The sequence below is a fragment of the Enhydra lutris genome, unplaced genomic scaffold (assembly GCF_002288905.1).
Source record: "Enhydra lutris kenyoni isolate GAN:26980312 unplaced genomic scaffold, ASM228890v2 scaffoldscaffold60, whole genome shotgun sequence".
Taxonomy (NCBI): domain Eukaryota; kingdom Metazoa; phylum Chordata; class Mammalia; order Carnivora; family Mustelidae; genus Enhydra; species Enhydra lutris.
Genome location: NW_019154144.1, coordinates 2,106,359 through 2,122,188, shown reverse-complemented (window position 1 = coordinate 2,122,188; position 15,830 = coordinate 2,106,359). Strand labels below are relative to the sequence as shown.

General features: G+C 35.3%; 1 protein-coding gene across 1 annotated transcript in view; it reads left to right on the top strand.

The window, feature by feature from the left end:
- The window catches only part of LOC111158580 (ubiquitin like 3), a 63,767-nt gene extending 50,083 nt beyond the window's left edge, over nt 1-13,684 (top strand). Inside the window, exons 2-5 of the mRNA XM_022520702.1 lie at nt 3,824-3,932; nt 7,733-7,819; nt 11,626-11,703; nt 12,003-13,684. Of these exons, the coding sequence (XP_022376410.1) occupies nt 3,824-3,932; nt 7,733-7,819; nt 11,626-11,703; nt 12,003-12,055 (327 nt within the window). The 3' untranslated portion in view covers nt 12,056-13,684. The remainder of the gene's footprint in view (nt 1-3,823; nt 3,933-7,732; nt 7,820-11,625; nt 11,704-12,002) is intronic.
- Nucleotides 13,685-15,830: the final 2,146 nt, after the last annotated feature.

Here is a 15,830-nt window from a genome sequence, read left to right as displayed (position 1 = left end):
GTTTATCTGGTGATTGGTTTCAAGATTTTTTTCTAAAGAAAGCATGGAAATTTAGTGTTTTCCTCCTTTGGTGTTACAGCCCTAAGATACACTTGCCTGTGTACTGGGGCAGATGTATACTTCTAGTCTCGGAGCAAGGTTGTCACCCAGACATAAACATAGGAACAAGTCCAGACTCATCCAGTAATCTGCCATATCAATAATCCTGTCTTTAGCTTCATTTAAAAATTAGGAACAATCAGAATTAATTTTGCTTTTGAAAATGCCTTACTAAATTATAGTGTTTTATATAAACATGTTACTGACAATGAAGATCCAGAGCCTAACAAATTAAGCACTGAGGTGTTTACATGTTGAAACTATCCCTATGTCCATAGAACTACCAAAAAATGATTATTAACCATTCCCATTCTTTTTTCTTTTTTTAAAGATTTATTTTATTTATTATTTTAAGAGCTGGAGTTGGGAGAGGGAGAGAGAATCTCAAGCAGAGTCCCTTCTGAGCATGGAGCCTGATGCTGGGCTCCATCTCACCACCCCTGAATTCACAACCTGAGCTGAAATCAAGAGTCAGACCCTTAACCGACTGAGCCACCCAGGTGCCCCTCCCATTCCCATTCCACATAACACAGCATTTGATAAAATGCCCAGAATGCTGAAACCTTCATTTGAATCTTAGTGCTGACCTTTCCAGTCTACATTTCCACTTGCTTATTGAAACTAAAGAAACTAAAATATTAGTCAACAAATATTGAACACCTACTATATATCACCCATTGTACTAGGCAGCAGAAGTGTTTCAGGCAATGTGTGACTTCACTCAGCAATTTAAGTTTGTGTGTTTATAGCTGTTATTTTCAATTTGGGACATAAACTTCCTTCCTGAAGTTTAACTTTAACTGTTATTGTCAGTTTTAGATTGTTTTAAATGTAATATTTGATGATTTCTTAGATTTATGTATTTATAGACTTAGAGTTTTCATATTTTCTTTTTTCCCTACCCAAAGGGATAATTAAGTTCTCAGTAGATTTTGAAATCTTACCTTGCATCTTGTTTTGAATTTGTAGCCCAGAGCCTCTACCATGAGTTAGAAACTTTAATGTTTTCTGGGGCCAGGCAGGTATCATAAGTGTATGAAGCAGGTCAGTATGAATAAGTAGGGCTCAGTAGGGTCTGTGTCAAACTAAAACGTTTATGTCCCCCTGTAAACATTAAAAAAAAAATGTTTTTAAATCTGTCAAACACAGCTAGAGGTCCAAAGTTTCCAACATTCTGAAAATCTAGATGCACATAAATTCTTTAGACCATTGATTTTGAAACACAAAAACGAAATAATCAGTTTACTGGTAACAGTGATATATATTAGTTTTAAAATAAATGCTGGGAATTTTGCTGTATGAACCATTTATGGTGTGGGTGATGTGTATTATTTAGTTTAATATATTGTGGACACCTTTCCATGTCACATCATGTAGATCTATACCTCACGTTGTTTAACAACTGCAGATTTCCATAGTAAGGATATACCATCAGCTATTTTTCCATTTCCATATCTATGGATAATAGGGAAAGTCTGAAGTATGCTTTGGCGTTGTCTTTGCAGATTCTAAGAATTAAGTCCTTTTTCCTCCCCTTTTTCTTTGTTACTTTTAAACATTATAATTTGAATAAAAGCCCAATAGAAATTAGTTTTAAACTTAAAAGATGATTCTGAGAAAAAGTAGATTTATATCATTTACATAACTCTTAGGAAGCTTGAATTTATTTTTTTTTCTTGTTAAACACATGGCTGAACCATTATGAGGGGCATAATTTCTTGGACATTAATGGCTGAAGGACCCTTATATAGTAGTGTGATTCCATTAAAAGATTCCATATAAATTCAAAGTATATAGTATATATCAATATCACATATAAAGAGACAGCTATAAATAGTGTATCTCTTGAGAACTGAAATTCATATTATAGAGATCCTGCGTTCCTTGCTTTAAGAATCACTCATTACTTGTTGGTTTTACAAAATAAATAAGTGGTGCTTTCTTAAAATTTAATCATTCTTATAAACTTACTTGAATTTTGTTCAGATGGAACTTAAAAAGTTTCTGGATTGTATTACTGTATTACTGATTGTATTACTTCCTGTATTACGCTCTTTGGTCTAATTTCAAATTTCATTCTGGTTTAAAAAGGCAGCAAGAAGGGGCACCTGGGTGGCTCAGTGGGTTAAAGCCTCTGCCTTCGGCTCAGGTCATGGTCCTAGTGTCCTGGGATCGAGCCCCACATCGGGCTCTGTGCTCTGCAGGGAGTCTGCTTCCACCTCTCTCTATCTGTCTGCTTCTCTGCCTACTTGTGTTCTCTGTCTGTCAAATAAATAAATAAAATCTTAGGAAAAAAAAAAAAGGCAGCAAGAAGTTCTTAACTGGACATATAGAAAGAGCTTTTCACCTGGAATATAGATTGCTTTTTCTGTTATCTTCTAAAAAACTTTTCATGGAAATAAAATGCATATACAGTTAGAGTATAATTTCTAGTATAGAGTCTAGTTCTCCTCCATCTAATATGGGATCCAGTCACATCCCAGTAAATGAGGAATTGTTTGTGCTTAGCACTTTTCTAGAGAGATATTTTATAACTTTCAGTACATTTGAGGCACTGGGAATGGCATTGGCCATGTTGGTGGTAGATAGTAAATCTACCTGGCCTCTAAATGAGTCTGGCCTCTAAATGAGTCTGTGGTAGGCACCAATTTATTCATTGTAGACTTGGCCATCTTAAAGATCTTCTGGAATTTTTTTAGAAGGAAAAAGTATTGGTAACTGAAGAAGAGAGCTTGGCTAACCTGGGACCAGGCACAATTCAAACCGGTACAATGACATTCTCTCTTCTTTATATATAAAGAAACTGGGCTAGTCCCAGGACTCAGCTCTGGACTAGACCCAACTTTTGGGGAAGCCTTACTTCCTCTCTTAACAGAGGCCCAGAAGTATAGAAAATCCCACTGGCATTCCTGTAACTAGGGAAATGAGTGATGTCATGGTTTTTAAAAATAACATCAAGTTAATTATGGATAGAGAAAAAAATTTAAAAATGAACATTTAAAAATGTTTTACAAAAGGTATAAACAAACATATTTACTTGGAAGTGTAAATTCACTGGACCACAAAAATTTTAATTCCATTATTTACCTTCGGTTATTCACTGAGGATGAATCTCTGTCCTTTGTCACTCATAGCTTCTCCTCTGCCCTCCCACAATAAATGATGGGCATTTGAGTTTAACATATTATTGATTCCTCCTTTAACCATTGTAAAGTTCTTTACTGTTTCTGGTTAATTTGTTTACATTTAAATAATTTTTGTAGGATAAAAAGTTATATTAATTCATTGTTTCCCCTTTATTTTTTCTAAGTAGATTATCAACTAAATTTTTCTTCTGTTTAGTGATGTGACCTGCAGTGTCACCACTTTTGTTAGTTTTTCAGTGGAAAATATGTATGCTAAAGTAACAGTGATAACCTACAAAAGCCCAACTCTGAACATTGTTGGAGTAGTTAAAATATAAAAGCATAATGAATTTTGGTTTTCTTTTATTTATTATGACAAACATATCTTCCCCCCCATATATTTAAACAATGGAAATGAAATCATATGCCAAATTGTGATTCTTTTTAAAAAAAAGTCTTTACAGAATTTAAATAGATAAAACCAGCAAATAGCATTAGTAATAGTTCAGAATGTGATTGAAATGAAAAACCCAGGAGTCATTTTTATTTACTTTCAAAATTTCAAGATTTGTATTAAAAGAATCCTTGTCTTCTTTCAGATAAATTTGCGCCTCATCTTGGTAAGCGGGAAAACAAAAGAGTTCCTGTTTTCTCCTAATGATTCTGCTTCTGACATTGCAAAGCATGTGTATGACAATTGGCCAATGGGTGAGTGGTGTTTTTCTCTTGAGAATGAATAATGTTAATTCTTTATGCCCTACCTTGTTTCACAAACATTTTGAAAAAGTTATGAAGATTTTTAAAAAACCAAATAATTGAGAGATTAGTCTTGGGAGTTAAAGGGGAAGGAACACTGTTATCTGTCACTTTGTTCTTCAGTTACTTCATTGCAAAATGGGGAAGGAGCCAGTATGCAAAATCTCTTTGTGCCTTAGAACCATTTTAATGTGAATGAAAATTGTTTTTAAAAAGAAAAACACAAAGTAGCTAACAGATGCACATAACTTTCATATCAGGAAATCTGTTTATACCAAAACACAAAGTAAAAGATAATAAAAACTATTTTTAACAAGTTAAAATATTTTCTCATTGGTCTATCCTATCTATAACCTATTTAAAATTGAGTTTGACATAAAGTTAATTTCTAATTCATGTCACTTCGTGTGTCCTCTGAACGACAAGGGCAAGAAGGTATAAAATCCATTTATGCATTGCATTTTCAAGTCAGTATCCACGACGAACAAAATTTGAGGGAGTCAGGGAATGGTATTCTTCCTTTCTCTGATTCTTTTCCATATGATAAGACTTTGCCTTGCCATCCTACAGTGAATCTTTAGCTTGTTTTTTTCCTTTGAACTTTCCCTAAGTCAGCTTGGTCCTTTTTAGGGCATGTATTATAGTGATATCAATGTTTCAGCTAATTTAACTTAATTTTACTGGCCAAAGCAGTTTGGACTTTTAAGGGACAAGACTCATTTCAACAAAGAACACAGTGTATTCAAAATGAATCAATCAGATCAGTGTTTCTCAACCTTAAATAATATATGGAACTCCTTTAGAAGAAAAAAATTCCTATAGATTCCCTAGTGCTTACTTAAATTATTTTTATTACAATTTTTTTTAAAGATAGAAACATAAAACCCGTTTAAGATGCTTTATCCTTATTAACGCATTCACAACCATAAGACTAAAACAGATCTAAAAAGAAAATGCAAATATAATTCTAAAACCAATAATGTTCAAAGTAACAATATTAATGATACATTTTTGCTAAAACCAACTCACTGCTTGTGCAGTGAATATAGATAGTACTGTTGAGTTTGGCATGCCTCTGCTCCTGCTTGCTATACGAGGACCCAGTTATCTGTAGATTCACCACAAAACCTTCATTTACAATGTGCCCGATTGTCATTTAGCCTTCACTTAGCAAGAATGCATTGTTTATGTATTTAGTCAACCTCTGTTCTTTTCTTACTAGCCTCTCAACAATTAAAGAAGAGCTCCATAAACTGCGTATCTGAGCAATAAATCCCAAGACTGTAGTTGGTTATAAGGTGATTATTTGAATTATCTAGATAATCTCTTCCAGATTATCATTAAAATGAAAACATGGTTTAAAACTTCTTGAGGAGGACTTTCAGAACCATGCCTCTGTTGTTCTTGAACTCAGGATTCATAGACATACATTTAAGAAACACTGATTTGGACAAATACTTTCAATTTACCGGATCTTTCTTCCCTTGACAATTAAGGGACTAGTCAATGTTAGTTCCTAAATCAGGTTAGAGGTAAGAAAGGAATTCAGAAAAGCTGAAGTAGACTAAACTTGGGGCTCTCAGGATATGGGAATTTACTCATAGCCATGCACAACAGTAACTAGGAAAAGCATTTTTAAATACTTGTCTAATAGTGATGTTATACTAAATGTGATGTAGAAGATTACTTTTGTGATATGGGGAGGAGAGGGTAAAGATCAGTTTTGACATCTATGGTATTGTAGAAAAGATTACACAAGACATAAAAGAGCAGTTCCTCTAAAAAATTTATGTTTAGGGAGCAGCATTATAACTTGTGGTTAAAAAAAAAAAAAGTACTTTTACCTTCATAATTGTTTGACTTAGATATTAGAATTACTTTTAATTCCTTAAGAATCCTGATTAATCGTAACCAAAGGCAGGACTCAAATGCAGGTGTTTGTCATAAATAGTGTCCTAAATCAGTGAGCCAGCCAACTACCAGCATTGGAAATTGATTGTATCAATCCCACCTTACTTAGTTTCACACACAAATTTTTGAGCCCGGCCTTTCCTAAGTTTGCCGCTTCACCCAGCAACTTTAGGCAATGCAGGGAAAAAAATTTTTATTTTACCTAAAACATTTAAATTAACAATCTAGTTTTACATTTTATCTCATAATAGGTCAGCAAATGTAAATATTTGTTGGAGCTAATAATGAAAGTATAGTAAATATTAAATCGGTAGAAGAAAACACTTGGTGCCGTATATTTTTGGAAAGAGTTTTTCTTGGTCTGCTCTTAGGCAGTTTAGTGGAATATAGTTAATAGGTAGAATAGCTCTTACCAGCTTAGAGGTCCAAAAAAAAAATCTGCTAAATATATGTTACTAGTTGCTGAAATTCCTCCTTAAAACATTGTCCTATAGGTCTCTCTAAATTACGGATCCTCTGAGAGGAAAAGGTAGATAGCATATTAAACCCAATGAAGTATGTGGAAATCACAACACTCTGTATAAAATAATGAAGTATGTAGCTTCAAGTTTTGCATCTCAAAAAAATACTTACAGATTTTTAGAGTATTTTTTTCTAATGAATTAGACACTGTCATTTGTCTTTATAGGTATAGATACTTCCATCTTGACCAGGAATAGTCTGTTAAATGGTAATTTTGGGAGCAATGAATTCAGAGTAATCCATATTCTAAGGCTTAGTTGATCTTTCTTCTAGAAGAAGAGTTACCTGGGAGCACTAGTGTCAGAAGGCAACAGAGGCATACAAGTGGGGGAGGAAGGACCAGGAGAAAAAGCACCCGGGCCGGTGGGGGGGGGGGGGGCGTGCTAGAGAAGAAAGGACTCCGATTAATTTCTCCTGTCCCATTTCTGTTGTGCTGAGTCAGTGGGAGGCACACTTTTATCAAATTCATATTCATCATTTTGAACACTCAGAAGGAAAAGTGCTCTACTTACCTCTATTCTGTCACTTTTCTTTAGGATATTTTAAACTCATCCTTGTTTTGACAGCTCCTTCTTTAGGAAACAAACACATCATACAAGAATTCTTGAGAAAGATGATAATGGAATGCTCAAATCTTTGTCACAATCAGAGCTTAAATTATTACATCTACCAGCTAGTGAAATCACTAACCCTGTACCCTATCACAATATCAGTGTCCTTAACTCATTATTTTAACATAGTAGTATTCCATATTTCATTGTAACAGAAGTTGTACACAAAATGAAATATTCTGCTACCCATCCTACTCACCAGTTTGTTTTTTGATTTTCTTTATAAGCATATTTGTGTATACCTTGTAATATTTTTCAGTTTTCTTCTTCTGAATATTTTGGGTAAAGTGAACTTAGAGTTGTATCTTCTATAATGTTTATCATTTGGTTTCAGAAGACAGAATAATACATCAATATTATCCAAAAGTAAACATTGTTAATTTTTTATTTTTAAAATTTGTATTCTCTAGTTTTATTGAGGTACATTTTTTTTGTTACTCTCTGTATCAGTATATTAAAATCTTTTTTAACCTAATTGTCTCTAGCTTCAAATATATTTTTTAACAGGTACAAAAATTGGAACATTATAGTATTTTCTGTTAATTACTGGTAATAGTAATTAATTTTCAAATGACATTTCTCTTTTCCTAGGATTAGATTTTCCCCAACTCATTCATTTTAATCTTTAAACTTCAGGACTATAAACAGTGCAATAATACCTTAATATTGTCTCGAAATACACCTAACAAGTTCACTGCTTCTTTTCAGACTGGGAAGAAGAGCAGGTCAGCAGTCCAAATATTCTACGACTTATTTATCAAGGACGATTTCTGCATGGAAATGTCACATTAGGAGGTAATAGTCACCTTTGTAATGGGATTTAGTGTCTGTCTCATGGCAGTGGCATTCATTTGTTTGTTTCAGGGCAATTGGCTGATTTTACAAAAAAAATCATTTCCAACTCATGAATTCTGCCTATTTTGGTAACTCTACTTCTTTACATTTTGCATTCTGTTGAATTTCATTTTAGCACTGTGAGAAGTGTTTACTCCTTTATCAAATAAACTCTCTCATTAGATGTAGGAATCCATACCTATTATTTTGTAATTTTATTGTACTTCTGGATAATATATGTTAGATGTAATAGTTTTAAGTTAAAGCCAGACACACAGAGTAGGCAAAGTTTATGACAACGGGTTTTCAGTCTGACTCTGTTATAATTGCCCATCTAGCAGAAACGAAGGTAAAAGAGTTTCACTAGAGAGACCTTGTAGTGTGAGAATTCAAAGAGCAGATTTAGATCCTGGTTACCGGAGTTGTGCCTTGGCTCCGCTGCTTCCTGCTGTGGAATCTTGGGGAAGATACCTAGCTTTCTTCATTGATAAAATGGGCTAACAATAGTGTCTACCTCTTAGGGTTAAATTATATATTCAAAGCACTTAAAACAGTACTTGGCACACAGTGAACGCTTCTTTGGTATCACTGCTCTTTATATGTGATTGGAGAAATATAGCTCAATAGTGCCCCCTTATGGGGTACATTCTCTACCATCAGCAGGTTTATTTTGTTTTTAGTTCCTGTATTTCAAATATACCCTGATAATTAGAAATTTGTAGGTAAATGAAGTGATCCACTTCAATATTTTTGTGTAAATATAGTCTGTCTGACTTTTTTTCTCTAAACCTATCAATGAAATTGATCAATATAGGTGGGTGTTTGGTAAAGGTTGAATAACATCCAGTTATGTGGTTTTTTTGGTTTTTTTTTTTGTTTTTTTTTAAGAGGGAGAGAGAGCAAGCACAGGCAGACAGAATGGTAGGCAGAGACAGAGGGAGAAGCAGGCTCCCCGCCAAGCAAGGAGCCTGATGTGGGACTCGATCCCAGGATGCTGGGATCATGAACTGAGCCGAAGGCAGCTGCTTAACCAACTGAGCCACCCAGGCGTCCCTATGTGGTTTTTTTTGGTCACAATTTTTCTTTTTAGTTTCCCTGTGATCTTGAATGTGAATAATAAAGGAGAGAGTACACAGGGTCATGGTAATTATCTTCAAATACTGGAATGGCTAGTGGAAGAGTAGGCTAGCTTTCTATGGCTTGAGACTTGCTCTGTATAACCTTGAATTAGACTTAAGACCAACAGCTGGGGATCAAAAGCAGACAGATACTATTCACTACAAAATAGAATTATTTGAGCATGTCAAGCTGCCTCAAAAAAGAATAGACCACTAAGGGAAAAGAGTGAAATCCTTGTTACTGGTTACATATAAGCAGTAGGTACAGCCATGGTTGGGGTTCAATCATTTTGTGGATGGTTAAACCAGGAGACCTGGGCATTCTTTGCCACTCTTGGGATTTTATGGTTCCAGTAAGTTTCAGGTTTAATTTCTTTGTTACCAGGTTTCTTAAAACATAGCCCTGAATCCCCTTTTTTGAGATACAACTTTTTAGTTCCATAGAATTTCAGTCTACTAAAGAAAAGGTGTGATAACAGTCTTACTAAGGATAAAGAAGATCAGCTACAAGTTTGACACTCAATACATTGCTGTTCATTCTTTCTCAAAATGTGATGGGGACTGTGGCATTCAGTCAGGAATCAACTGGGATACTTCGTAATGCAGATTTCTACATGCTGGCTAGTTGGAGGAGAGCTCTCTCTGTCTCTGCCCCTTTCTTGTCCCCTCCCCTTCCCCCTTTCTTGTCCCCTCCCCTTTCCCCCATCGCCCAGTGTACTGCTGAATTGAAATCCTGGGTGATTTTTATGTGAGGTTGAAAACTCCTGTTCTGGGAGCAGCTTAGTGGCTCAGTCGGTTAAGCCTCTGCCTTCTGTTCAGGTCATGATCCCAGGGTCCTGGGAGTCTGCTTCTCCCCTTCTCCCTCTGCCTCTCCCCTGCAAATCGTACTCTCTCTTGCTGTTTCTCTCTCAAATGAATAAATAAAATATTTAAAAGAAAAAAATCCTATTCTAGATATTATACAGAGTCATAGTAGAAGCAGAAGCATCCACAGTGAAGGAAAGAGAAAACCTTTTAAATTCTTCCTTTCCCTTCTTTGAAACCGTTATCATCCATATCCACTAATTCCAGTTAAAATTCAAATGGAAAGGAAAAATAATAATCCCCATCAATCAAATCTGTAGCTTCAAATGGTAAGCCACTCAGCAGCTTCCCAGGCCTGTCCACACTTCTCTAAATGTACCTCTCCTTTCACTTACCTGTTTTCTGAGATCTGTCTTCCTTGCTTTCTCAAAATGAAGATGACGATGAGGGTAATATTTACTGCGTGCTTTCTTTGTCCAAAGCCCTGAACTACGCGGTTAGTCAATACAGTTAGTCCATACAGCTGTAAAGGACAGGTGATAGAATTACTGTCTCTATTTGGGTAGAGGAAACTGAGGCCAGGGGAGCAGGTAGATGACTCGCTCATGACTCGTCTCACATTGGCAAGTAGTGGAGATGTGATTTTGAACCCAGATCCGGCTTACTAGAGTCCAGGAGATGATAGGAGACTAATATGCAACTTGAAGTTCAGTCTTTCCCAGTACATTTGATGAAAAATTTTATAATCCAAAGCTCTATTATTTGCATTTTAATGTTAAATCATCCCTAGGGGATGATCCAAAAAAGGACCTCCTCTTATTTCATCAAAGTGTGTATTTATGGGCCATCATACTTCATTTGAGCTTGAGAACTTAAGAGAATAGACCAAATAAATAAGTGAGCTAGAAACTCACCTTGATTATGAGTAATACTGAAGATACATAGGAGCCTTTTTCAATCTACATGTTAGCCACCATCCTATGGAGCAAGAGTTAAGAAGCAGGTAGCAGGAGGATCGTACTTGCTAAGTGATAATGGATGTCAGAACTAAATCATCTCAACTATGGAAATAACTTTAAAAGTTAGATATACTGGCTGCTTCTAATTTTACACACAGAATAACAAAGCGATTCACCATGAAACTTAACATCTGTATTTGCTTAAGTGGTTCGTGGATACATGGTGTGTGTTATATCATTCTATGTCTGAAGCATTTCATAATAAATTTTCTTATTATGAATGAAAAAACCTTTTAAGTTAAGACTTGATTAGAAAACAGCGATTATTAATAATGCCAAGATAGTGGTTCTCTTAAAGTAACCGTTTAAAGAAAATTATTTTCTCATTGAAAAATATAGGGTTGAGAATAAATATTTAAAATTGAGTTTGTTGTTTGTTCTATTTCTACATTATAGTGGCCTGTTCAGTGCAGTAATTTTATTAGGTGCTACATATTAGACAGATAATTAGACTCAGCAGCAGATGTCTCTTAATCTAAACTTTTCCCTAATTTAGAAAAGGTATTCTCAGAAACTTTTTTTAGCTCCTTTTCTCCTCTGAAGGTTATCTCCAATATTAATTAATGACGTATTTTCTCTCGTCCCCTTCCTTCAACAGTATGATTATTGGTGTCAAACTAAGGGCCATAGCTGGGCAGAATAATTTCTGAATTGTTTCTGATAATATTAACCCACTTTCATTTTCTAAGAGATGCTCTAACTGGTAAGTGCAGTCTGCTGAGGGCGTCCTGCAAAGAGCGATCAGTTCTTTAAATGGTTTCAGTTCTGATTAGTGATTTCAGTAGGTCAGTATATATGTAACAACTATCTTCTGCTTTTCCCATAGCATTAAAACTTCCTTTTGGCAAAACAACGGTGATGCATTTGGTGGCCAGAGAGACGTTGCCAGAGCCCAACTCTCAAGGTAATCCTCACACTGCAGAGGCTTCTCGCTCAAGCCGCCGAGACAGGCACTCAAAAATGGTTGTGTTTTTGGACCTTCTGAGGGAAAGGAAGTTTTCATTGTTTATGATCAGAGCTTGTTAAGCAAATAACCAGACATCCTGGAAACAGGCTATAATTAAAACAGCTATAATTATCATTATAGCTTTTTAATTAAAAAAAAAATTGCAAACATTAAAAAAAATTCTTACTATGTTTGGATGCCCCCCCCCCCCCAATTTGAACATTTTTATAAACCAGGCTTTTCTGCATTTTCTCCAGGTCAGAGGAATCGTGAAAAGACTGGAGAGAGTAATTGTTGTGTAATCCTGTAAACACTGTCCGCTACGTGTGCTGTGATGTAGTCTTTGTCTTTCATGCTGCTGGGACGGAAGAGACCCAACATTGCTTCAGAATCCCTTAGGAAGAGTCTGCCTGTAAACCCATGGAACTGAATGATCTCATGAACACTGTCATCTTCTCGCATCAGAGTAAAAAGAACCAAGAACATTTTTCACTACGATTTTTTATTTCTAGTATCTTTGTTTATGTTGAGCAGTTTTAAAATATGTTGGTTTGTGAATGCTGTCAATCTCCGGGGGCAGAGTTAACAAGTTATCTTTCCTAGCAGAAGCCATTTTGCTGCCACAGAAACGTTCACACCAGAACTAACAAATCAATATAGTTTGCACTAACAAAGATTGACATTATTTTCTTCATCAGCAGAATTTGCAACATGGTTTATAGCACCTAGAAATGCTCAGAAATACAATATTCCACACTGGAAAACATTCAGCAATTAATGGAGTTAATTAGTGGGCCAACTGGAGAGGGAGAAATGGAAGAGAAACTGAAATGTCGGGGGCGTTCTCTCAGAGTCAGCCCCGGTGGCCGCACTGGCACAGAACACACAACTGAGTGTGACCGTTTTCATCGCAACACATGGAAAAACAAAATGTGCCTGCTGTTTAAAGTACTCAGCGGAGAGCTGATGAAACAAATTGCTTTTCCTTTCACACACGCACTCCTCAGTCACGCGGTCACTGAGTGCTTGTCCGCACAGCACAAAAGGGGTGCGAGTGCGCTTCCTAGCCTTAACGTGGGAGGGTCAGTTCCATACTCGTAGACTTGCATTGCCGCGCAGAGATAATAGAAAACCTCATTTACTCATCAGTTTAATGTATTTGAAGATCAGCAAATTGAATTTTTCCATAACTATTGCTCGTCTGTAACTGTGTCCAGTGTCACACTCACTCATTAGAGTTCAAATGAATTCTTAAAATTAAAATAGTTCTCCATAGTAACTAATTTTATTTCTTTATGTAGTTTGCATTTGGTATTAGTGCTTGCAATTGTATTAAAATCAAAAGCTGACTTTTAAGGCATACTACATGATTAAGGATGCCATTCTTTTGTTTTGTACCAATAATTTAAAAATTGATATGCTAAACCAATTTGCACAGCACTAAAGCATGAGCTAGTTTCATCTAAATCTGTAAAAATATAAAAGATTTTATATTTTTTCACTGGGAAGAAATTCTTCCTGGATGAAATTACAAATATGTGTAGAATATATTTAATAAAAAACTTATAAAATACCTAACTATAGAACTTAAATATAGATTGGCGTGTAGTATATAGAACAATATTCCATATAAATAACTTTAGCCTTTATAAAAATGAAGTTGCAGGCTGACATTATGTTCTGTACTTAAGTAAGTGTCCATGGCCCTTAAAAACATTCAGTGTAAATGGTTTCAAAAGGTCAGCTTTGTCTAAAGGTAATCAGGTTATTTTGTTCATTGTCAATGCTTTGATGAAAAGGCTTTAGATGCAGTAGATCTACAAAAATATTGTTCATACTGATCAGAATTAAATTTGTATAGAGCAGAGTTTTAAAACGAATGTAAATAGCACTAAACATTTTCTTTCTGCAACCTGTACTTAGAGATTCTTTCTGTAAACTAAAAAAAAAAAAAAAAAATATCGTAGTGCATTTCAGTGCTAATTTTAAAGGTCTTGGTTAAGTCAATTATTGTTTAAACACCGTCTCATCCATGTTAAAATTTGTTTTCTACTTTTGTTTCTGAATCTTTAAGAAATTTGTTTAATATTCTCTTGTTAGTTTCAGGAGTATTCACAGTGTATCTTTGATATTTAACCTGGTTAATTTACACACAGAGCAACAGTGGATAGCATTATGCAGTCTCTGTTATCACTAAAATGTTGTATTCAGATGTTAAATATTTATATGCTTTGTTGACTAGCTCAAATGTGAATTCCGTTAGTGTTGACTAAAGAGGAAACTGATAGTTACTTAATTGGGCAATTAAGCCATTTATGGCTCTATTCTTCTTTTGTAAAACAAACTACTGGTAATTATTTTTAATACCTATTTTAATTCTAATTACTCTTCTATCTTTCCAAAGTTAAAGACTTACTATTATTCAATTCTGATTGAATTTTTATGATGGTTTAAAAATAATTATCTTTTGGTTTTCAATATATTTTCCAGTGTGTTCTCATGTTATAAATTTCCCTTTTACAAGACCTCAATTTAAAGTTTGCAAAATGGATAAACCAGTTCATTAGTAGAGAAGGAATTATGTCACTTAATTCCTGATAACATTAACATTGTTGTGCAAAATGGAGAACAAAATAAAATAGCAGTAAAATTATATACTGAAAACACCAAAAATTTAGATGCCTTAATAGTATATCCATGAAAATACTCAACTATCCCTTTGAAAATAGTTCCTTGGACTGCCTGAGGTTAAAATATGATTAATCATATCCAAGGCTACTATTTGAAGATCCCTCTGCCAAAAATAACAGCTCACTTACCGAGAGGTAAAGGCTGCATAGATCCGTAATGTAAATAAAGCCTGAATTATTGGCCTGTGACCCTGCCCAGCGCTTGGTATCTAACTCACCTCTTTTACCTAAATTATCCTAGACTTTGTTAAGTGTTCTGGACAAGGCAAAGCTTTTCTTCTTTATTAAAACCTCAGCATGTCTCCTTGATCTGAATTATTTGCTTTCTGTTCAAGATAGGTTATATCTTATCCTATCATGAAAAATAGAGTATCTAACATCGTCAGTCACATTAAATGAGGTTTTCTCATAACAAACATTTATCCTTAGTTTTATGTCATCTTGACCAATGTTGCAGTAATTTCTGTTAGCTGATTGTGGTAAACAATGTTTAATGTGAAAACAAATTAAAACTTTCTTCATCTGTTGTAGAATATTTTCTTCTTTTAAATGACTTCTGTTTGCAATTTTGGTGTATTTCCCTGTTCTTTGTTTCTATTGCTTTTCTCTTCAATGTATTTTTATTACATTCTCTAGTAAAATCACCCTGCACCAGCCTTTATTCTTTCATTTTAACCAAAATCAAAAAGAAATGATCAATCAGAATTTAGCATGCCTTCACACCATCCTTATTGGTCATTGTCACGGGCATGTCTTCAGTTTTTTTCCATTACCATTTTGTAATACAGTCGCTTGTTAGCTGAACAGCAAACAGGTAGGAGGAGGGCTTGAGAGAAGAGTATATAACCTAGAATCATGCCTGAAACAACTGTAGGCAGCTGGCTGCTCAGTATGGTCTCCCTGGCCCAGGGGCAGTGGGCTTCTTGGCCAGGGCAACAGGTGACCACTGTGCCTGCTCCCCCAGCCTCCTGGTGCACTTTCTTCCCAAGACTGTAACACACATGAAGCTCTTTGAGGGACTTGGTGGGAGAGGCATGTCTTCTGGAAGAGTTCACCAGCAAAATTAATGAGAAACATACAATCCTTGGAGAGTCGAGTTTAAACCAGCACTAGAATATGAAAACCTTTCACTTACCATTTGGTGGTCTTTGACCATTCTGTCAAATGTTCATCCTTTAATATTATTTTGTGTGTTCTGCCTCTTTTTCAAAATCACAACTTTCAATATAACACCTGGGTGGTTCAGTTGGTTAAGCATCTGTCTTCGGTTCGGGTCATGATCCCAGGGTTCTGGGATCAAGGTCCGCGTCAGGCTCTTGGCACAGTGGGGAGCCTGCTTCTCCGTCTCCCTCCGCCTGCTGCTTCCCCTGCTTGTGCTTTCTCTCTCTCTCAAAT